Below are 25,081 nucleotides of genomic sequence, written 5' to 3'. Positions count from 1 at the left end.
ATGGCACCCAGTACTCCGTGAATGGAGCTGTTACAGTGTGTGGTCTCAGCTGCCATACATGCAGGAAAGTGACACCCAGCAGGCTTAATATTGGAATCATTCCCAATGACAATATTACATTACAGATAGGGATGAGCGAGCGTACTCGGAAAAGCACTACTCGCTCGAGTAATTTGCTTTATCCGAGTATCGCTGTGCTCGTCCCTGAAGATTCGGGTGCCGGCACGGAGCGGGAAGCTGCAGGGGAGAGCGGGGAGGAACGGAGGGGAGATCTTTCTCTCCCTCTCTCCCGCCCGCTCTCCCCTGCTCCCCGCTGCGACTCACCTGTCAGCCGCAGCGGCACCCGAATCTTCAGGGACGAGCACAGCGATACTCGGATAAAGCAAATTACTCGAGCGAGTAGTGCTTTTCCGAGTACGCTCGCTCATCTCTAATTTACAGAGCTAAAACTCCAACCAAGAGCTGCTTTCTAAGGTCGGCTTCACACGAGCGTATTAGCGCGTGCAAAAAGTACAGTAAAATGCATCAATATATGCGCAAAAGCGACTCATTCACGGTGCAATTGTGTTGCGATTGGGCGCGTAAACACACATACACCTATCTGAAGGAACCCTAAAGGGACTTTTCTTTAAATCTGACCATGGGGATTGTCAGACCTCACTAGTACCTTCACTGAGTGACACGTCTTTATTTACTGGTAATAGAGCTCACTTTTATTCCCATTGTTGTTGGGGTTTAGAGCCGAATTAATTAAATGTTGATGACCTATACTAAAGATAAGCCATCAATATTTAAAGCTGGTTTCACACCGGCGATCGCGGTATCACCGCCAGAAAATCGCGGGAAAATCGCAATTGTATTCAGGTGATTTTTGAGTATCAGCAATGCTTTTTCTTGCAAAACATCGCTGCCTCTTGCGATTTTTCTTGCGCGAGTTTGCTGTGATTTTTAGGAGTTTCTAATGTTTAAAACGCATTGCATGAAAAAAAGTTTGTGTATTGCAATGCAATAAAAAGGAGGTTTTATAGGAAACATGGGCAAGAAAAAAAAAATCGCGAAACGCAGAAAGATAGGACATGCCACGATTTTTTTAATCGCATGAGTGGAAACATCGCAAATGTGAAGGATACCATTGAAAATCATTGGTTTCATAATTCTGCATTATCACTTACTCTCGCGTCCCACGATTTTATCACCTGTGTGTAAACCGGCCTCATTCAGAAGACTGCTTTCTGGTACTTATTGCTTGTGACTGCATTAAATGCTATTTAGCAGAAGACCCACTCCAATCTATTAGAGTGTAAACAGTGTAATAACCTGTATGTACATACAGTGGATCTGTAGGTGTTACCAAAGGGGACTAATGGATTTTACAAGTTGGCGCTGAGACCTATTTATACATTTCTGCTAATTAGCTAGAATAGAAGCATTAAAGCCCTGCTGGAAATATAAATATGGTACATTCACAATAGGAGAACGCTCTACAACCGTGACTCACCATATGTTCTCAGCTGTGTACAGTATTACAGTAACCACAATATATAGTGTTACCCTATTTTCTTAAGGCCAGGCTCACACAGTAGTTTGCAGGCAATCAAATACATTGATTTACGCAATTCCGCTCACAAATTGCAGAATACATAAGCACAAAAAAGAATGTTCTATTTTGCAGCGTATTACGTGAGAGAGACCATTTTTCTCTGGTCGCATAATCAATGCTGGCCATACGGACTGCCAGCCTAGTATTGCTCCCATGCTTACACAGGGGTGATAGACGTTCAAGTAAATGGAGGCAGAGCGGCTGGGATCTTTCCAGACCACTTTCAGAGTAAACAGGAGTCCTTCAAACATTGAGTGGCTCCCCTTTAGATCACTCAATAGTCACTTGGTTTTCAGTTTTGCTAAAAAATCAAGTGACTGCAACAAGTGAGTGATTTCTTGTTCGGTGCCCATTCGGCGGCTGTGTGTCCATGGGACTATTATCATGCAAATTTGCTGTTTCTAGCTTGATAATCGCCCTACGTAAAGTGCCCTTTAGGCCAGTTTCACACAGCCGAGAAAGTTGCGTGAGATTTGTGCGTGGCGAGATGCACAAATCTTGCGCAAATATGAACCACATTCTTTTGAATAGAGTCATATATGTGAACGATGCCTTCCCGTACCACATCACTGTGTCCTATCTTTTAGCGCATGTCTAATCTTTTTGCGTTCCTCAGAATGCGTTGCCCAGTATTTTCAATTGGACAGTGAAACACATTAAACGCCAACAAGAGGCATTTTTGCCCAAAAAAAGCCATGAATCGCCATGAAACCGCGTGGAGGGTTCGTGTCCACAGGTAGTCCGGTTTCCGCATGCGGGAGCCCGCTGCGGCCAAGGACCCTGCTCACCTTTCCGAATTTTCATTTTCTCTACTGCGGACATGTGCGGAAGCGCCAGCCGGCGCACCATTGCACATGCGCAGTAGAGTTTTTATTTTAACTCCTGCTTACCTGCAGAATCCATGGCCCATCCGCAATGTCACTTGTGGACGGGACGCGGATCGGATGGCTTCTAGTGACTTCAATGGAAGCCGTCCATGCGGGAACCGCACTGAAATTGAGCATGCTGCATTTTGTTTTCTGGACCAAAATGTCTGCAAAACAAATCCACATGCTTTAATTCAGCTGCGGACACTTATGTTTCTCTATGGGTGGCTTGAACTGCAGATCATCCGCAATTCAAGTCCACCCGTGGACATTGGGTCCTAGGAAGATGACTGCTGCAAAACTCTCTTTACAGATCAGAAAGTGACAGACTAGTATCAGGCTCTATGATTCGTGTTACAAATGAAGGATTAAAAAACAAATAGATTGTGACCGAAAAAGTCACTAAAAAATGTGTTTAACATAAAAACTTGATTTATATAACAGGTCATTTTCTGATGACTCATCCTCTTTAAAAGGTGACTTCATGTTAATAGCTTGGCAAGATACTCTACCTTATAGTACATAGCCCAGTTCCTGCTGAACCTCTATGACAAAGGACCATTCAGCAGATAGTTGTTTACACACAAAGGTTCATCATATCAGGGATCATGCATATTCAGAGCACAGACAACTGGGGGAAAAAATCAAATAATTGTCTAAAACAGTTGTAGAAAAGTTTCTCTATTGTACCTTCACTCAAACACTCTGGTTATGTCAGGTATTAGAGGGGTTTTCCAGGCAAATACTATTGATGACCTTTCAATCTCTCTATCGCGATAAGTCATCAATAGTCGATCAGCTGATGTCTACCACTTGGCATCTCGACCGATCATCTGATTGGGCACCTGCAATCATTGCTGCTACACATAGGGTATGGAGCGGAAGCGGTTAGGTCCGACCCCTGTGTACTGACCGCCGCTCTTTATTGCAGGTGCAGCTGTCACTGATTTTTAATGAGAGGCGCTGCTGCAATTATGAGCGTTGACTCTGGTAGTAGGCGCCCAATCAGATAGGTCAGCGATAGTATTTGCAAGGATAGGTCAGCAATAGTATTTGCCTCGAAAGCCCCGTTAAGTTACTGAATTGGTAACTAATAGATGATGATGGGTGGTTTAAAAAGTCATGGTCGAGGATCTGATGGCATACTGTGAGAGCTGTGTGCTCAGTGATGATGTATAAAGAAATGCTAATCAGCTCTCCTCCAGGAAAATGAAAAAAGTCTCTAGTCAGTGCAACCGACACATAGCTACCCTGTAGATCAACTTCTAACACATTAAATAGCCTTGAAATACGACTAGAGAAGTCAGGCAAACTCATCTAAGTTATGGTGCTAATACGGCAGGCTACCTGGAGTTCGGGGAGATATATCTTATACTTACCCAACTCCCTAATATGGCGCTGTCACGCCCAAAAGTCATCACGGGCCACTGTTTGAATGCTGTGCGTGCCCACTCCCATTGAGGTTCGGCTGCACTGTCTACTCTGGCTTTCGTGGGTAACAGTGCTAGATCAGTAAGCCAGATAAGTATAAGATATACTTCCCTGGACTCTAGGGAACTTAGTTTATGGAGCTCATACTTGGTGACAGGTTTCCTTTTATTATGATTTTATTGTCTTTAGCAAGTATTGGAATCTTTCTATTTTTTGCAGCTGCTGTTCTTGAACAGCCATGTCAGTTGTCACTTTTGTAGCAATTTCTTAGCTACTAATGTCAAACTGTTACTTTGTTGTGAGTAGTATGTGATGAGAAAGTTTGTCCCCAGTTGCTAAGAAGCCAATGCACAAGTGTCACCTGTTGGGGCTCATTCACAAGGGCAGATTTAGTTTTGGTTCATTAGTATGAAGTGTTTTCACAGGCCAACACTCTGCGTACTCAATGCGTATTTTGACCTACTTGGTTTTTTTTGCGCATGTAATCACTGCGTATTTCCTGCGTAAATACACGGTGAAGATGTACTTATCATGCATTTTCACTGAGTATTTCTGAAATCCCATTGACTTCAATGGGCTATTTAGATCCGTAATACAGACCAAAATAGGACATGCTGATTTTTTTTTCACGTGCGTAAAGAAATACATGAATCACGTAGGTCTGAATACCTTGATTGCATTTCAGCACTGCATATTACGCGCATAATACACCGCATAAATATACCCTTTTGCTTCAGATTTCTCATAGGTTTCAGTACATATCTGCAGCAGATTTCACCCCTTGAATTCTATTGAAAGAGTGAAATCTGCTGCAGATCTGCAACAAAATTTGAGGTATTGGTTGATATTTTGGCCAAAATACGCAAGCACACAACCCACGTTAAGGGTTCTTATGTTTCGTGAGTTGCTATACTAACATTATGAACAATTCACTGGAAAGGGATCAAATCCACAGAGAATCACTGAAAAGCAGCTGTTCTTACTAATACTTTATCTTCTGCAACCTGCAGGAAACTGGTGTTTGTACCTGCCCTTGTACTTTTATATTAGGAACTCTTCTTTCACATGAACGCATATCGGCCGGCCATTTTCACGGCCGGCCGATATATGCTACGTTGGCGGAAAAAAAAACTGGTGAATGGGCGCCCAAATCAAACATTTGGGCGCCTGTTCATATGGCCTGGTGGCATATTTTTATATTCCTCAACACTTCTGCTCGACCCAACCCAAACAACTAATCACTGTGAATCAGCCAACCCAAGCAACCAATCACTGTGAATTAGCCAACCCAAACAACCAATCACTGTGAATCAGCCAACCCAAATACCCAATCACTGTGAATCAGCCAACCCAAACAACCAATCAGGTTGCGAATCGAGCAGAAATGTTGTGGAATATAATAATATGCGGCCTGGTTAGGCCGGCGCAAATGCGCCGAGCTCACCAGGCCAACGCCCATTTCCCCATCCTCCCTATCGCAGGCTCATCTCTCGTTCCTCCCCGCTCGCTCTATGCAATGGGAGGGGGAGGAGCTAAGTGCCAGTGCACCCCGTTTCCTCCCATTGATGGCTATGGACAAGGGGAGGGGGAGGCCGGGCGCTTAGCTCTGCCCTCTCCCTGTCAATAGCCATCAGTGGGAGGAGGTGGGGCGGACCAGCGCTTAGCTCCACCCCGTCCCACCCCTCCCATTGCACAGAACGCGTGGGCAGGAGGAGAGGTGAGCCCATGCAGCAGCCGACGTATTCCGGCCCAAAACATAGTTCCAGGACTATCTTTTGGGCACGATGTAAAAACGCACGGCGCTATATTAGCTTGGCCGGGCGTTTTTACATCACAGAAATATGCCCATGGAATCCAATGCATCAGATCACAGCGCATATTGGACAGCCGTGAAAACGCGCTCATGTGAAAGAAGCCTCAGTATGGCCACCTTTTGGTGATTTTTGTATAGATTTGATCCCTTTCCTGTGAATAGACTCAGATTATGGTTTTAAACTCCACATAAAAAATTATATATCTTATGATGGATCTGGTAAATTTGGTATCTATTCTTCTCACTGAAATCAAGTTAATTCTTTCTGCCATCTTTAACAGTGACTTAAAGAGGTGCCAGCAGATAATTGACGAGGAAGGCCCTTCGGTTCTGGAAAATTATGACGATAAAGGACACACGCCGGTTCACTGGGCAGCCCTTGCGGGATCCATGGAGCTAATGGGGCTCTTTGTGGACTGTAAAGGACCTGTGGATCTACCAAGTCAGTCTAAAACAGAGCAACGCCCCATCCATTGGGCTGCAGTCAATGGTTACATCCCTGTGGTTGACCTACTTGTGAAATCAGGAGTTTGTGTAGATGTAGAAGATCAGAAAGGGTGTACACCATTAATCACCGCTGCTCAGTACGGACACACAGCCCTATGTTGTTATCTTATTGGAAAAGGTGCCAAAGTACATTTATGTGATTTAGAAGGAGATACCGCATTGCATTGGGCAGCTTTCAAAGGTTAGTGAATCAAACAGCATGATATTCATTTAGATTTGATGTAACTTTATGTACTTTTACATACATTTTAAAAACAAAAATTTTTGTTCGCCACTGCAGTCTGTGTTATAATGGAAAGGCATATAATTGTGTACGATGATCAGGTTGTGGGGTTAAGCACTAACCACGGGATCGTAGGGATCTGAGCGCTTGTGTCATATTTAAAAACATGATTTATTGATTCATTAAGAAAATCTACAGGTCAGAATTGATACTGCCTTATTTAGGGGTATGGGTCCAATAACCGCAACAGAAGTTGACTTAAAGGGGTATTCCAAGACTTCTCACCACAGACAGCCTCAGTGGAGCTTTCAACAATACCTTTTGTTTACCTTAAAAGAGTGCTTGCGCTATAATCAGCGTGTGTCACATGACCTCCTGATATTGAGACTTCCTCAGATGTCATGACCATGATCAGTCTCCTAGCTTCCTGTCCTCACCATCCTGTCTCAGCCACATGAATATTTATGAGCTGGGTGGGCAGTCAGCAGCGGATCACAGGCACAGTTCTAACCTCAGATGAGGATGCTGCATGCTCACTAGCACAGAACAACACCGCAGCCTTCTCCCTCTACCTGTTACTGCTCTGATAGATGTCATATGTTGGGCAGTAGAATGTTATCTATACATGCATACATAATCATATGCTGTTTTAGATGACAGATATCCCTTTAATGCACTATATAAAAAAACTAAAATGGTCTGTCCATGGACATATTTCCCACCTAGGTAGACAGTAGTGGCCACTGAAAACCACTGCAGAAAAACCCCACTGCAAACGCATGATATGGGACATAACTTTCTATTTCTGGTAAAGCAAACAGTACATGTATGTAGTAACCCCAACAGCTGCTACATTATAGTGCATAACGCAATTATTACAAAGCGAATGAAAAAAATTAAATACAGTTAAAAGGATATGCACAAGTGCTCAAATGCCATTCATAATAAGCAACGAGAACACCTCTTGGCTAGCATAGAGAGATAAAACAAAGATATTTACTACGAAACAGGATTTGCAATTCTTACAGGGGTTTTCTGGGCAAAAACTATTGATGGCCTATCTTTAGGATAGGTCATCAATAGCTAATATCCGAGGATGAGGAACTCCGAAGATCGCTCAGTTGGCTCAGTGCATCATAGGGGTCGGTAGAGGAAGTGCCTTAGCTGGCTTCACTCCTATTGAAATCAGTGGGAGCTTAAGCCAACTATTACACTTCTGCCTCCAACACCGGGATCGGACACAGAAGTGTAATAGCTGCTTCAGCTCCCATTGATTTCAATTAGAGTGAAGCCAGTTGGGCACTTCCTCTCCTGATCCCTATGATGCACTGAGCCAACCGGGCGATCTTCAGAGTTCCTCATCCTCTACGTTGATAGACGGCCAGGTGATTTTCAATGGTGTATTCTCTGTGATTAACCATTGAAAACCTATCCTGTGGATAGGTCATCAATAGTTTTTGCCCAGAAATCTTCTTTAAAGGGACTTTCCAGTCTAAAATGAAAATTTGTCTATACATTGTTAAGAAAGTCCTCCTCGTGATCCATCTATCCCGCCTCTGTTCTGCTCCGCCATTGCATTCATCACAAAAAGGGCTGACTTCTGTATGGAGAGCATTGTTAGAAAGTCTGAGACCCTCTCCCTAGCTTAGATGGAGATCACCAATGACATAGGAGGAGGGCGAGGTGTATCTCTGACTTTCTAACTATTCTCTCCATGGGAAGATTAGAGAATGCTGGTGCCCATTATGTGATGAAAGCAACGGTGGAACAGAACGGATGCGGGATGGATCATGAAGGGGCACTAGGTATGTGGCCTTTAGATTAGCAATGTACTAATGTATAATCAATTCATTATGAACTGGAGGGTCACTTTTATGTGAAATCTTTTTTAAAATATTTGACTCTTTCTCACTTTGTAGACCCCGGTGTGTGGTATAATCACAGGGCAGAACACAAGGCTGTGTCTTCTATTGTTTTTCTTTAGCAATAACATATGAACATATGGTAGTCATCTGTCCATGTGGATTACAGACATATCTGAAAGTGATCCAGTCTTTCTGTGCTTCTAGCTATTTCATCAAAACAGTGTATGTGTGCCAGCTTTACTGTATTCTATGTTAAAAAGGGACCAACTAAAAATGACCCTCTGGGCCTGGAGAAATGAAGTTAGCCAATCCGCATCTCTGACTACCTAATACACACTGTGTATAGTATATATCCATAGTCAATAACACACTACATGCTGATCAGCACTGATCATGTGGGCAGCACTGATTGATCAAACCAGGTGTCAGCGCTGTGTGAGGAAGCGCTGTGCCAATCACACATTCGCAGCCATTCAGTAAATGACATCACTGAATGGCTGTGATTGGTTTATCAAGCGCCGGCTGTGATTGGCTGGTGCTTGATCCAATCACAGCGTTTCCTCACACAGCGCTGATGGCGGGGGAATTCAAAACCTAGCCAGGGAGATGACAGCAGGGAAAAGTCTGAAGCAGCTTTCCACACCGTTGGGGAGAGCATTGCATCGGGGACACAGACGTCGGCTGGGAGGTGAGTATTGCGTTGTTTTTTTTTACCTAGTATATACTCGCGTATAGCCAGGCTTATACTCGAGTCAATAAGTTTTACCAGTTTTTTGTGGTACAACTTATTGACTTGGCTTATACTCCGGTCGGCTAATACTCGAGTATATATGGTAATTTGTCCATTGTGGATATGAAGCTATGCCCCCTTTACAGAGACAAATTAAACATAACTAACTCTTCAGATGACTTTTTAGAATAAGCTACATGTGTATACATGAGGAATAATCTCATTTCTGGTCATTATATGACATGTGTTTTGCATTAGCCTCATTTTCCCTGTCTGCAGGGTGTACATCTGATTCTCAGTTTTCTCAGGACTGGTAGGAGAAGTCTGCTGTGCTATGAGTGCTGTGTTCTATAGACTGTGCAGAGAAGTGTAGATTCTGCTCTCTAGCTGTCTGTAACACAAAAAAACATAACATCATTATGAAGGACACTACAGCAGTACTGAACAGTGAAGATGTGATTTCAACAGCTAAAACACAGTATAAGGTCATTTACTATTAGCTGCAGTCAGTATCTGTGTGAATCTTTTTCTTTCCTCCTCTTCCTTCCTCCCCTTGTACTCTATAGACTTCAATAAGCATGACGACTCATCCCTAAGCTCTGCTTCCTGTTCTGCACACATTCGACAGCAGGCAGAGCACAGCAAGATAGGAGGAAGGGAGAGCCCTAGTCACCAGCACTTTAAATGGATTTTTCAGCACAAAAACATAATTTTAGGTAAAGAAGTAAATAGCAGTTTTACTAGATATCATATAAGCATGAGTTGTTTGAAAAGATTGTAACCATTCAAAGTTACCCTCCTGAATAATATATACATTCCAAACACAATTTCTTTTACAAAGCCATTATGCCAGAAATCTGGTGTACTTGCTTTGATAGATCATAGATCCCTATGAATCTGATTAGCGTAAATTAATATGTTTGTGACTATATTGTCTGTGTAGATTATATTTACCCTAAAATTCCCTGTGATGATCCCAGGAATGACTTTAGTTATTATAGGATATACTTAGGTCCAATGGAGCTAAATTCATGTGAGACTCTTGTACAGCGCCCCCTATGGAAGGAACTGTGTATTGTATAATCTTCTCAGTAGACTGCATCAGGTATTGGGAGTTAAGTCTGTGCTTCTGTAACCTCTTCATTCCTTCCTTCTCCGGAACCGTGACCACAAGAGAAGCTATAATTGCAGTCTGTCTATTCCATTGTTTAGTAGACAAACAGAAGCCCGGTGTCTGTGAAAGGAAGGCGAGGACACGAGCGCCCTCGGTGTCTATTAGACCTAGTACATTGATGAACTAGTGTATGTGACTGCATGGACACTCACCGGGTTGGGTTGTTCTGGACACAATTCCATTCAGCTTTTGTAATGCTATTAATCAGAAGATTCCCTCCTGCTGCAAGCCTGGCTGGATGATGGGAAGGTTCCTTCCAGGATCTTGCAATAGAAACAGTTCTTTTAGGGGCTCAGGAATTGGGCGAAAAACCCTAATTTATATAGTCATCAAACAGACCAATGCCTTATTGAAAAAATTATCTCATACTACAGGTTTTGAGTACGGATTAATATCTTCATCAGGTGATAAAGAATTTTAATCCAGAATTGATATGCATAGTATGACATCACTTGTTCAATAAATGCAAATAAGGGAGATGGAACAATACTTCTGCAGCGCCACCTATTGGATGGCAGCATTCCTTCAAATCAATATCGGGCCATCCAATAGGTGGCGCTGCAGAGGTATTGTTCCATCTTCCTTATTTGCATATATTTCCCAGAGGAGCATGAATGGCTTTATAATTCTCCTCACTCACCTTATAGGTGCTCTCCTTAAGGAGTGATGATACCCCTCCTGACTCGTCCAATAAAGTATTGGTCTGTTTGACTATATGAACAGGTGGTTTTCTGCTTGATATGTCTACTTTGTTGTTTAGTGACTTAAATGCAAAGAGCTTCCAAATTAGAAAAAATTGTGCATCATCTCAGGTCCTAGAATGCGGATAAAATGATATTGATGCCTGAACAAGGGAATTACACTGAATGTACAGCGTGTAACAATGTATGATATGTCAATGTTAGAGTTGGTTAGAACATGGGACATTCAAGAAAAGAATGGGGAAAAGGGATAACCAAGAAGTGGCTGCAGTAAGCATGAGACAAAGAAAGTTAAAAATGGGACTATAAGGTTACCTTTTAACTATTAAGCAGTTATACATATATCCTGGATATAAGATCCTGTGCTTGATCCCTCCATAACTATACTTTTGCTAAGACTTTGATGGCAGAAAGAACCAATCTGCCCATTGTATCAATATATACAGTATATAGCCTTTAGATATCTTAGTTCCTACATGCGTGGAGGGCGATTGTTTTGTAAGCTACATTATAGCATAGTATACTAGGCCAAAGGAAGACATGCATGAGGTGGGCAAAAATATGGAAACAGCGTACGAAATGCATGCCTCAAGTTACATGGGATTATAAATCACATTTCAATAAGACATGTAGAGACCGATCTTATGTGAAGGTAATGTGACACAGATGCCGCTAGGCAGAAGTGAACATCTGCCCAAGCAACAAGGTTCCATTAGTCAGGGGTTTGAGCCACTCAGCTGCTGTTACCAGCTGGCTCCCAAAACCACCCAGAGCAGGGCAAGAGGTGAACACAAATATGGCAGAAAAGCTGTCAGCCAAGCAGGGGTCAAAAGGACAGCTTAATGCTAATGATTAATATCCCATGCATTTCGTATGGTGTTTCCATATTTTTGTCCATCTTTTGTATGTTCATCCAGTGCAGCCTATTCCCCCCCCCCCCCCCCCCCCCCCCATGATGATCCAGGAGAAGGCAAAAAAGCCCAATTGTCCCCATTTAAGGCAAAAAAAAACCTTCTTGACTCCAATCTGGCAATTGGCATAATCCTTGAATCACAACCCTTCTGAAGTAATCAGTGATTATAACATATAATATTGTAATGCTCAATAAAGCCGTCCTGGCCCCTTAAACTCTTTTATCGAGTTCACCATCACCACATCTTCAGGCAGTGAGTTCCACAGTCTCACTACTCTTACAGTAAAGAACCCTCTTCTATATTGGTGTAGAAACCTTCTTTCCTCTAGATGTAGAGGGCGCCCCCCTGTTACAGTCCTGGGTATAAATAATATTTCGGTTTTGTTTTTATAGACACCATATTTGTTTTTATTATTTGCCTCCGATGCCAGGAATGTGGAGCTATTATTACTGTTTGCCTGGAGAATGTTACAAGTCCTTGGCACTAAATGATAACAGGCACTTAAAATAGCATCCAACATTTATTGTTATTTCCACTGGACTAGCTGAAAACAATATTTAAAACATGCATTTTTAATGAAAGCACATAGGACAAGTGGAAGGGTGAATGCTGTCACTGTACGTGCTGTATATTTACTAGTTATATATGGAATAGTATACTATTACATGAGTAGTACAAATAGGGATATGTGGTTTCTGTGTATTTATAGAGGTTATTGTATTCTATGCGGCATGAAAAAAATAAACCAAGACGATGACTTAAGCAAGTATTGTATGGTTTAAACTCATGTGCGCAGCGAGAATGTGTAATGCTATGTGACTTCAAACGAGGCATGGTCATCAGTGCCAGACTTGCTGGGGCTTGTGTTTCAAAAACTGACAGCCATGTGTAGATTTCTTGTACAACAGTGTTGGGAGCATACAGAGAATGGTGTGATTGAGGAAAATCATCCAGTGAAACGGTATCCTTTCCATGAAAACAACTCGTCAATAAAAGGGGTCAGAAGAGGATGTCAGGAATCATCCTCACAAACAGGCAGTGCAGTTGAATACAATGCTGCTGCTCTAGCTAACGTGTCTCATTGCACAACTCGTTATTCCTTAGCATGGATGGGATATAACAGGCGACCAATTTGAATGCTATTATTATCTAGGAGAAACAGAAAGCCAAAAAGTGTAAAAACAATTGTATAGCATAACAGTGGAAAAACATCACCTGGTAAGGTGAATCCAGATATCTGCTGCAGCCGGGCCAGAATTTGGCACAAGCAGGCAGTGTCAGACTGGGATGCCTAGGGCCCACCAGTAGAATTAATTCTGGGGACCCACTGAGCAATTAAATGCAAATATTACATGTCTGGGATGATGTACGCCTCGGGTGTCCAAACTCTTGGTGTGTCTGGGCCACACTGGAAAAAGAAGAATTGTCTTAGGCCACACATTAAATACACAAATACTAATGATACAGAGCATCATCATCCACGGTCTTCCAAACAACTTACATCGTTCTTCATAGTGCCCCCAAACAACCTCCATCATCCTCCAAATAACCCTCGCTGCCAACACTAGACCATATGGGCTCCAGACTGGAGTGACTGTCTTCTTCTGCATGCAAACTTGAACATGGAAACCTGTCCAGGTTCACATGCTGTTCGCGGCCACAGACTGGATACCTATACAAGGGAAGTGGGCACAGCATCGGCTGGCCAAGATGAGACCACTGTTTCTCATCCGCACCTCAATACCGTATAGGAGTGGTCAGGACTTTGGAGGACAGGAAAGATAATCGCCACCAGACTCGGACTCGGAATGACTGATTGAGTCAGAAGACAGTCACAGAACTGCTAGTGCCAACCACAACCTCATCATCTGCATGAGCCGGTCTGTAAGCAGAAGCTCGTAGCCTGCCACTGCCAGGTACTTCCTGTGGCCTCGCCTCCTCCCGATTCAGCCTATGCGGACCCCTTCCCATTTGGGCTGCATTCGTAGCCCTCTTGGGCCTTGGGTTGGACACCCCTACTGTACGTTGTCTGTCCATATGTAGTGCAGAGGGTATATTGTACCTTGCGTCATTCGTGTGTGGGGTTGGGGGCTCCCCCTTGTCTCAGGGCCCGCCAGGGGATTCACCTGTTCCTCTTCGTGCTAGTCCAAGCCTGCAAACAGAATGAATTGATGTCAACATTTGAGACTGGTGGAGGTGGTTAATGGTGGGGAGAAGGTTTTCCTGGCACAGCCCGGGTCCAGTATTTGTGTAGAACGATTTAATCGCCATTGGAAACTATACCATGAGGAATTGCTATGGTTCAGATGGTCAGAGGAGATGCCATGCAGTACCAGATGGGAGTCTCCAGTAAAGTGGCCATTCAGTGTAATTCCCGGATGTACTTGATAGTAACTCCAAGGTAAATTTTTCAATTTAACGAGTTAGTTTGCTATAATGAAAAAATGTAATTGAGCAATAAATGAAGTAGCAATACTTGTCTGAGCTTGATTTATCATGAAAGCTGTTGGATAGATATCTTGATTAAAAACGAGTATAGCAACCTTTCTATAGGCAGTATTACTAATCACAATCATTAGTACCACTTAGCACTACACAGTGCAACATTTACGTTTTGGTAAAAGTAAAGTCAAAAGTTTTTTTAGAGGTCTCCGTATTTCTGGTTATATATGTTCAGTAAACTGTATATGTTCTCAGACTTTGTAACATACAATGTGTTATAATGAAGTAACTGTGGAGTTCGGGGCCCATCGCTGTAGGCAGACGGTGTGAACTTTCTCTCATGCATTCACATTGCGTTATGTATCTAGAGGTTTTTTGCCCTGTGCCCATATACACCGCAAGAGTCTGTGTTTTATGGCTGCATCTAGCGTAATGGAGTTCTTCGTTGGCCGACAGTATATTTATTATTGCACACAGCACAGCCATGTATGAATATTGTATGTTTCTTCTTGCTGTTAATTGTAATTGTGTATTCCATCTTTTACAGGTAACTGTGAATTGTCACACCTGTTAATATACTCAGGTGCGAACCCGAGGCATACAGACAATTTTGGGCAGGTAAGACTCACAGTACTCTAAGTGAAAGTAGCACATTTCATCTGAATTAGTGAATTTGGGATATAAAGAACTGTATATAAAGTTGTAAACTACTGTAAGTACTCTTTCTTGAGTCTAAAGCTATTTCCAGACTGCGTCTTTTGGTTCGCCTCACTATAGGATTCTATCTTTTATCACAGAAACTTTATTGAGATGGGAACCTGAGAGGAACCGTCCATAACCTTTAATTTGTGAGACCACAAGGTTTCCACCCCCGTTAGTCTTTGTACCAGGATAGAAAAGCACAGTGAACGTCAACTTTTCCTTTCTCTACAGCTAAAAATGGAGGCTTCCCAGCCGTAGGAAAGCGCTAGGACATTGCCATCACTTTGTTATTGGTCGGGGTTGGGTTACACTGGTTTGGGTGGTTTTCACTTGAATTAGGGTGGATTCAGACGAGTGTAAATGCAACTACACTCAGCGGCACGGAACGAGGGGAATTACTTCCTCTTCATTGGCTTTTCATACTCTGCGCCAGAGCACAGAAGTTTGAAAATAACCGCGGGAAGAGTGGTGCCGGCTGATTATTTGCGCACGTAGTATTTACTATGCGTGGGAAAGATAGGGCAGGTCCTATCTTTTCTCGGACGCAAAATTTGATGACTATCACGGCTGCATAGCCGAGAAAAACACGTTCTTATGAATCCGCCTTAAAGCTGTGTTGTAGGTCCATTTACAGTAGGTGGCTGGGTGGGAGCATTTCTATGTAGACAAAAACTGGGAAAGAGCCAGAGGGCTAAACCAGCCTTGGCAGTGGGACCCCACTGATCACAAAGTGTTGGCATATTCTAGTGATGTGCCATCACTTCTTATGATGGAAAATGTCTTTACTACAAAAACAAGTTATTCTCTATCTACAGGATAGGGGATAGCTTGCTGACCGTGGGGGTCCAGCTGCTGAGACCCCACTGATCCCAAGAAGAGTGCTCTCGCACTTCCCTAAATAATTAAAAAGCTATTCACACAGGCAAATTCTTGTGTTGCCATTGAAATGAATGTAACATACAGCCATTGCTCCAATCATGCGGGGACAGCCTGGAGCCATGTTTTCGGGATCAGGGGAGATCCCAGCGATCGAACAACCGCCGGTCAGCAAGTTATTCCATATCCTGTGGTAGGGGATAACTTGTTTTCTTGGTAAAACCCTTTTAACAGAGGAACATGAGTGGCCGTACACTCTGGGACACATATACTTAGTGTATCATTTATGTGGAATGCAGAGTTCTTCGGATTAGGACATGACTGACATTATTCTATATATATAATTATACAAAAAATCAAGTTTCTTACCCGAAACGTCCATACTGTAATCAGTTAAACTAGTGAGAGTAACGACTGCTAAGTATCTATGTAGAGAAGTATATAGACTGAACATCAAGAATTTCTGAAGAATGTATTACTATGGGAATCTGCTGTGTCAGGAGAATAGAAACAAAAGCTCAGACTGCTTTCTAACCGCAGGAATGGCCTTTTTCCTTTACAATGTTTAAGAAAACACAGCAAAAGACAAGAATGGCACTAAATTTCATTTTTAGTTATTGAAGCTCCAGTTTTCAGTCACTTTCACTATTATAAGATTACATTTTGAGCGCTTTCCTGGTGTGATATTATTACTGTAATCGCTCCCTCCACCAGCTCCTCTCCTGAGAAATCAAGTTATTTCGGCTGGACGCAGATACTGTTTATGTGAGCCTGTATTCTGTGAATAATAGTAATTCTTGCTCGGCATATAACCTCTAAAGTTTTTTTTTCCCTGTGAGATTTGTACAAACCGTGTGAACAGGCGTATAAGTTGCACCTAGTCTTTCTGCTGCCGGAGATGACAAGAGAAGTGGCAGCCCTGTCAGTCTCCTTAGCAGATCTTCACCTCACCTATCTTCTCCTGTTTCCTGCAGTCCGGAGGATCACCTCACCTCCAGCTGGCTGATTCAGTCTCCAGTCTCCTTCTTGACGGCAATGTACACTACGTCACAGTCTGGCAAGGAGTGCAGAGCTATTGCAGAGACTGCTCATGCCTGCTGTCTCTGCAATAGATCAGCATTCCTTCCTAGGCAGTAAATGCTGCGTCACAGGGACGAGACCTTTACTGATCTCCAGGAAGAAGAATGCGAGGAATGCAGACTTCATAACAAGCTAGCCGACTTGTGGTGAGCTGACTCAGGGGACTGGACAAGATCAGTGAGGAGAAGATGCCTTAAGTCGTATGCCTGGGAAAGAATAGATTTTTAATAACAAAAGCTCTTTAAGGCCGGCTTCACACAACCGGATTTCTGCTGCAGATTCCGCAATTGGCGTCTGCACGGAGGATCCGCAGCAAATACCTTTCAAAGTATGCTATTTAAACTCTCTTTTTCCTTCACACTCACGGAAACAAATTGCGATTCATGCGAGTGGAGTAAAAATCGCATGCTCTATTTTGCTGCGGACTCCATGCAGATGGCTTCTACTGAAGTATTGAAAAACAAATATTTAAAGAAAAAAATCTGTACTGCACATGCCGGACAGCGAACGCCTGCAGTCATCCGCAATACAGAACTATCAGGTACGTGGGGTAGCCGGCCGTGGTCAAAGCCAGGTTCTGCTGCAGCAACCCACATGTGCAATCCAGCTCTGCCGTGTGCAACCGGCCTTAGGGCTTATTCGCGCGAGTGTATATAGGCTGGCCGTGAAAACAGCCGGCCGATATATGCTACCGTGTGGTGCACAGAGCGGTGTATACGCCGTCGGGCGGGTGGAGACAGCTTAGCTCTGCTAAGCTGTCTTCCCCTTCCCTCCCCCTTGCCGGCTCTCTGCAAGTGAAGGAGGTGGGACGGGGCAGGACCTAGTGTGCTGAGCTTCCACCCCTTGCCGCTGTTTGCAATTGGAGGGGTGAGATGGGGTAGGGGCTTAGCTTGCCCCTCCTCCTTCCTTCTGCTCCACCCCTCCCATTACAAACAGCTGCAAGGGGCAGAGAGGAGAAGAGAAGGGGGACAGAGTTTAGCAGTCACGCTGCTAAACTCCCTCCCACCTCCCTTCTCCTGCAGCTGTCATTAAGTCTCATAGGAGTCAATGCAGCTGACGTCGCCAACGTAAAAGTGCCCGACTGGGTGCTTTTACGCTTCGGAGATACGCCCCTGTGCACTGATGCATTGTAAGCCAATGCATCATAAGGGCAGCGTATATCGGCCGGGGCATGAAAACCTGGTGGATATACATCCGTGTGAATAAGCCCTTATTCCGTCTTTTTATGGACAGATTTGCATGCAGAAAATTTGCGCACGCAATAAGCAGAGACTAGAACCCAATGAGTTTGTTCACATTCCCGGAGTTTACACATATTTTGGCTGTGTACAAAAATATAGAACATTATTATTATAGAGCATCTATTTTCTGTGCTATTTGTGCACCAAAAGTCCCCATAAACATAAAGATGGTGTGCACAAATGCGCCCACAATACACAAGAAGATGCGTGAAACGCTACATAATTGTGCAGGAATAGGACACATCTGGAGCCATTTCAGCCGGCGCGTCTTTGTGTCCCGCGAGCAAATGCACACCTATCAATCAGCTTCTGGAGGTAGGTGCAGGGTGCGGGCAGCGCCAATACATGAACATTAATGAGCAGCATCGGACTCCTCTCGGGTCGCTAACTGCTATATTTAACCTATAAGTTCAGGAAACTACTCCACAGATTAGTAGAAGTGAAGATACTTACTCGTCAGCAGTACATCTCACCATGCAAGCAGGGGATGTGCTACCCATCTGTATGGGGATGAGATATTGCACTGACAATATTAGTGACCTTCTGCCACATGTAAATAGTAGTAATGAGCGCCCATTGATCTAGTTTATTGTTGATTGGTGCTTGTTGAAGGGGCAGAGGATGAGCTGATGTAGATGGCCTGCTGCTCCCTCTAAGATGTTGCAAGCTGTTGCCTGAAGACTAATGCCCCGCTGGCCTCATGATAGGTGCGGCAGTATAGCATGCCTACACAATCACCTGCCAGAGGACGCCAACATTAGGCAATGGAGGTGTTGGGTTTTATGAGTAATCACATTCTTTCCCTATATTCCCCTATCACCTAAAATCTGGTGTTTCTTTTAATAGTATCTGACGTGAATAATATAAGTAGGCAATTAAGGATTTTCATAAATTAAATGCATCTTGATCCCATTCATTTACTGTAGATTGTAATGTGAACACCCACCGCAAATATATATAGTTATCTCTATGAAAAAGGAAGAATTGATGAGCAGTGGCCAGGCAGATCTTCCTCATTCTGCACAGAAAAACAGCAGAATTAGGGCTCTTTCACACGAGCTTCATTTTAACACTCAGATAGCCGCGCTAAAACAACGTGGCTATCTAAGCATAAAATGGGGGGAACGAATAGCATCCATGAGCATGTCGCGGCTGTAATTAGCGAGTATGCTGCTCCCCCTCCCTTTGCTGGCCAGCTCCCATAGGAGTCTATGAGAGGCTCTGTGACGTCAAAAGCTAGGACATGTTCTATCTTTTGACGGAGAGAAATCTTGGCATCAGATAAACTCACCTATTGCGTCTTTTGCCGCACATTTTTTTTTTAAAACTAAGGGTTCTTTTGGATGCGATTTTTTTTTTGAATATTTTTTTTTATTTGACGCACTCAGTGTTAAAAGACGCTAGTGTAAAAGAGCCCTCAGGCCTCCTTCATGCGACTGTATGCGTTTTTACGCTCGCCCATACACACCGTAAAATCACATGAATAAAGAATAGCTGTGATCGAGTCCCGATCTTTAGCCGCATATGTTCAGCCATTCACATGGGACGCTGCTGCATATCGGCAAAAAAATATGCAGAAGCATGGAAAGCCATTGATTGCTGTAAAATGCTTGAATGGCTAATGACGGTTAAATTGGGCCAGCTGTGTTCTCTTCCCAGCGTTGTACGTCGGGTAACTCCCTCCTCCTCACTTTTTTTTCTGCTTCCTTTGAAGCCTATGGGAGCTTCCTGCATATCTCGGCAAAAGATAGGGCAAGACCTATCTTTTGTCATGGCGTATAAAATCAGCGACCAAAAACAGTCGCGTAGGTGCTATTTTTTTTTTATTACGAGCCCAAAAATCATTCATCTGAATGAATACATTGGAATCCAATGCTTCGGATGGTCGCGATTTTTGGATGATTTTTTAAAAATACCAGCACAAATGCGGCCGTGTGAATAAGGCCTCAGTAAGGCCTCATGTCCACGGGGAAAATCAGGCCCGCTACGGATTCTCCATGGAGAATCCGGAGCGGGTCCCTCCTGCCCCACGGACATGAGCGCTTAAAATAGGAATTTAAAAGAATTAACTCACCCGCAGCGGACCGGGAAGGTCTTCTCTTCCTCACGGCCGGATCTTCTTTTTCGGCCGGCGGATGAACTCGTCACGCCGGCGGCATGTCGCCGGCACATCGGCAGCGTGCCGCGCATGCGCCGGGCACATCCGCCGAGCCGAAGCAAGAAAGATCCGGCCGTGAGGAACAGAAGACCTTCCCGGTCCGCTGCGGGTGAGTTAATTCTTATTTTAGGTCTCCCGCGTATCTGGACGGCTTCCATAGGCTTCAATAGAAGCCTGCGGGAGCCGTCCCCGCGGGAGACCCGCATGAAAATGGAGCATGGTCCAGATTTTTTCATGCTCCATTTTTTTTTAAATCACTTTTATTGACCATCTGCGGGTATTTATCTACCCTGCGGGTGGTCAATGCATCCCTATGGGATGCGGATCCGCGTGCAGGAGAAGAGTTAAAATCCGCTGCGGATTTTAATTCTTCTTTTGCCCGTGGACATGAGGCCTTAGTGAAAACCCAAGCAGTTCAATGTACTATCTGCTAGCCTATTGAAGACTGTGTAGCGCAGCCATGAAGAGCCCAGCGAGGTATGTCTGAGCTGACTGGTGTAAGCTGATAGTCGGATGTGAAGTTGCACACTGATGACATTTGCTTATAACATTTACTAAATAAAGAACAAATGGAACGTCTTGCCGATCCCTTACAACAGATTGTTGGCCGTGTGCCGGCTTCCCCTAACAGGCAGTATGAGAAAACTTATTCCATGTTGTACGCTTCGCAATATTGAGCTGGAAGTAGGCCAAGTTCCCTAGACTCCTTATTTTCAGCAGGATCTTTGAATGTGTTTCGCAGTCTCTCACGTCATATCAGAAAAAGGACTATTTGAAAACTTTCCAAACTCTCAAAATTGTTAGTGAGCCAGTAATATTTTGTATAACTAGACAGATAGTGATGGGAAACAGATCTGATCTATTTTCTAAACTACAGCATGGCCTGCTGGTTGTAATGTACTGACCCCTATTGCCTTCAATGGACAAAACCACAGTATTGAGAGCAGTATATAGCGCAATCAGGATACTGCAGAGCAATTCCCCATGGATACAATTCTTGGAAAGTTTTACTAAAACTGCTTTGTTGTAAAATACTGACCATAGTAGCGGCAAAGTCAATGCAGAATTTCTGTTACTGCGCCTCAGTGATTGTGTGACTTTGTCACAATATTACTGCTAAGCAGAATACCCAGCGCCTGAGGCCCGGGAAGCGGTGTAACATAATGAACACATAATATAGTATTTTAGCAATATTGTAAAAACATACTGATAAAAAATGCATTTTTGCCTCCAGACACAGATAGTATTCCAAATCTCCATATAAACCACCTAAACCGAAGCACAAAATGAACATTTTTGTACTGTGTTGTGTTTTTTCCCACTTAGTTTATGTTCATAATCAGACACATTGGAAAGATTATAAAGGCCAGGCGCACCCGGCCGTGAGTGTAAAACGCTGGGGGGCTCCTAACTCTGAAGCCGGCCGTGACCCTGCATATGGCGACACAATTGTACTGCACATGACCATGTATTCACGCACACTGTCATCCGCAGTACACCGGGGGTTTTCATTTATATTTCCCGTGCCGTCACTTAACAATAACACGTATACCCGCCCCCATACGCAATGTAATCGTGTTTGGGCACGTGTATATACATGAGAATAGAGAATAATGGGCTCTATCTCATACGCGGCAAAACAGAATATACTGTGCTCTTTTTTGCGCTCACATATTGCGCAATTCCGACATGCTAATGTGAGCGGAACTGCATAAGGCAATGTAACTGATTGTCTGCGAGTTACCACGTATCACACGGGTGTACAGAGCCTGCGTAATAGGTGGTAAACATACGGTCGTCTGAGACCGGCCTTATGGAACTTTGCGTGGGCCGACAGTTGGGTTAATGACTGCATTAACCCTGACGTCACCGCTAAGGTCGTCAGCACTGGTGCAGAGCAATTACACTAACAGACTTCATCACTGGATTGCAGGCACTTCACCTCCCACATTAAGCGCTGAGCGTTTACGTAAAAAGAAAAGCCCGCAATCCATCGGTGGTTTTTAAGCTGACTTAAAGAAATAAAGACCTGAGAACAAATAGTCAGCGATTTTTGTACATTTGCACTTCACAATTATCGCTCCAATTCGTTCGTTTGAATGGCCCATTAGACTAACGGCACAACGCTTGTCCGTAGGCTGTGTCTGGTTCACATCATTGGGATCGAATTGAACTACCAAACATATCCCATGGACAAGCTAATAATCTCATACAAGCCCTAAAACCCAGTTAATGTGATTGTCCAACACCTTAAGGGCTCCTTCACACGAGCGTATGCGTTTTTAGGGTTGCCCGCACGTGACGTCAAAACGCGTGGAAGAAGAAATGAAGCGATCAAGTTCTGAGCATAATTGGCCGTGTAAAAACGCTTGTCTGAACACAGCCTCAGGCTTTATTCCCACGAGCGCATATACGCCACATTTTCACGCCCCAGGCGTATATACGCTACCCATGTGAAGCATTGGTTCCCAATGCATTCATTCATATGGGTGATCATACGGCGCGGAAATACGTCAGCACCATGAAAGATGGAACATAAGCAGCCGAAATACGTCAGGCGTATATACGGTGGCCAAAAAGATAGTTCTGAAACTATCTTTTGGCCAATATACGCTGGCGGGTCCCATAGACTCCTATGGGAGCAGGGAAAAAGAAGGGAGCGGGAGGCATTTTAGCAGCATCCAACGCTGTGAAAAGCTTACAGGCGCCTCTATATAGGCATTGGAAGGCATCCCGAGGATTTTGGCAGAGCGAGGGTTTTCCGGGGTGCGGCGTATTTTTTTGCTAAAAACGATGCTCGCAGTCCTGTGAATGGACGAAAAAACGCCGGCCATGATTGCGGAAAAATGCCCATTCAGGCGCTTATACGGAGCAAGTGTGAAAACGTAAAAACACTGTCGCCATTTATGCGCTTGTGGGAAAGAGCCCTCAAAGAGAAAAAAGTAGCAACAGATTTTCTGAAACAACAAAAAAGGAGTCGGACAAGCCTTTTAAAGGGCCGTTTAACCAAATATGACCAAATTGGGTATATTGCTCTATACAAGGTGGCCGGGTGGTCAGGATTATAGGAAGAGCTGAGGCCAGCTGGGATACACTGTTTTCTGAACTTCCATTGCCAAGTAGCAAAGCCTGCTTGGCTGTTTCCGTAATCCCAACTGCCCCTGGCAACCTCGCACAGTTGAGCTAGGGGCAGTGGGGGCCAGAACAGGAGATAAGTGCCCACATCTATCTGACTACTATGGCATATCCTGTCGATATTTACCCTAAAATTCAGAGATAGGACTAGCCCTTTAAGAGTTTGTGTAAAATATATTTTTGTAGATATTATATTTCTTTCGTGTAAATAAATTGAGGTCGGGCAGACAGTTTTCTGCTGACACCGCACCACAGGCAAGTTGGCATGGTCTTCTTCTTAAGTGCAAATAAAAGGACTGATCATAAATGGGTGTGTGAGATTGTTGATATTATCTGCAATATCACATGGCCATTTACTATCAAACTACTTTTATCTGTGCTCAGTTAGAAGACCGCCCCAATTTACATGTAGTGAAGTTTTGGTTACTCCCCAGTCTTTTAGTACAGATGCAGAGATACTCCATGGTTTCACACACAAGTGTTAACCCATTAAGGCCCAAGCGCTGTAAATGCATGGCACTTGGTCATGGGCTTTAATCCCAGCCCATAGTAAATATACATCGCAAGATTAAAGCTCCTGCAATCAAGTAGGAGCATGTCGGGTCCTCAGCTGTCCGACACAGCCGAGGACCCGAAGGAGAAGTGGTTTATAATTGCTTCTGCCTTCTCTTTTACAAGCTGCATAGAGCTCCGTGAATGCCATGTAGGGGTGCAGGAAGTGCAGTGCAGTTTCCTGCATGATACCCAAGGAAACTGGGTATCACCAGCGACCCCTGGCATTTGCAGTTGCAGGGTCTTGGCACACCTCTGACCAGCTCTGACTGTGACAAGGGGGATGTTTTTCCCTGTAACTGTATACTCCAGTTACAGTGGAAAAAAGGTGAAATTAAAAAAAAAGTGTGAATGACCCCCCACCCCCTCAGAGGTCTTATAGGACATCATAAGAGACATAGATGTTAAAAAGGTCACATAAATAGGTTAAAAAAAAGTACAGAATAAAATAAATATATATAAAAAAAGAAAACGACCCACCGCCGACGCCAACCTAGACCTAGCTTGACAAAGATCACTACAGTTGAAACGTAGCATCTGTTTTTTGGAGCATGGTGGAATAAAAATGACTAGAATTTTTGCACCTTGATATGCCACCATATATTTATTCGCCAACCTAAACCGTCGCCATAACCGCCCTGCAATCAGAGACTATACAAATTATATTTCAAAAGGTTGAATACAAAATGGCGAACCCATTCCTGTACTCCATTTTAATGTAAATGCTATAAATTAAAAAAAATTTTTTTTTGCATTTTCTGCACATTATCCCTAATAATATAAAAAAATTCAGTAAAAGAAAGGTCTTAACAAATAGCCCTATATGTGACAGAAAAAAACGTAGGACCGAAACACTCAGGTCTTTAAGGAGTTAAATCAAAATATGTTAGAGTAAATGAGTAAACTTACAGCACTTAATGAATTTGATGTATACTGGACTGCAGTAAAGACCCAACATGAATTTTGCTCCTGCTGTAAACAGGTCTAAATCTGCTTTAAAAAAAACTTGCGCCATTCTCTCTCTTTAGAAATTAAAGAATTTGATGAGACATTTCTGGTTACGCCTCCTCC

General features: G+C 43.6%; 1 protein-coding gene across 1 annotated transcript in view; it reads left to right on the top strand.

Annotated features, from left to right (window-relative positions):
- LOC136572835 (uncharacterized) overlaps positions 1 to 25,081 on the top strand; it is a 43,408-nt gene that overhangs the window by 6,989 nt on the left and 11,338 nt on the right. The window contains exons 2-3 of the mRNA XM_066573772.1: positions 5,992 to 6,398; positions 14,814 to 14,884. Coding sequence (XP_066429869.1) covers positions 5,992 to 6,398; positions 14,814 to 14,884 — 478 coding nt within the window. The remainder of the gene's footprint in view (positions 1 to 5,991; positions 6,399 to 14,813; positions 14,885 to 25,081) is intronic.

The sequence above is a fragment of the Eleutherodactylus coqui genome, chromosome 7, assembly GCF_035609145.1.
Source record: "Eleutherodactylus coqui strain aEleCoq1 chromosome 7, aEleCoq1.hap1, whole genome shotgun sequence".
Lineage (NCBI taxonomy): Eukaryota > Metazoa > Chordata > Amphibia > Anura > Eleutherodactylidae > Eleutherodactylus > Eleutherodactylus coqui.
Note: the sequence above shows the minus strand (reverse complement) of the source record. Positions and strands in the feature narration are given on the sequence as shown.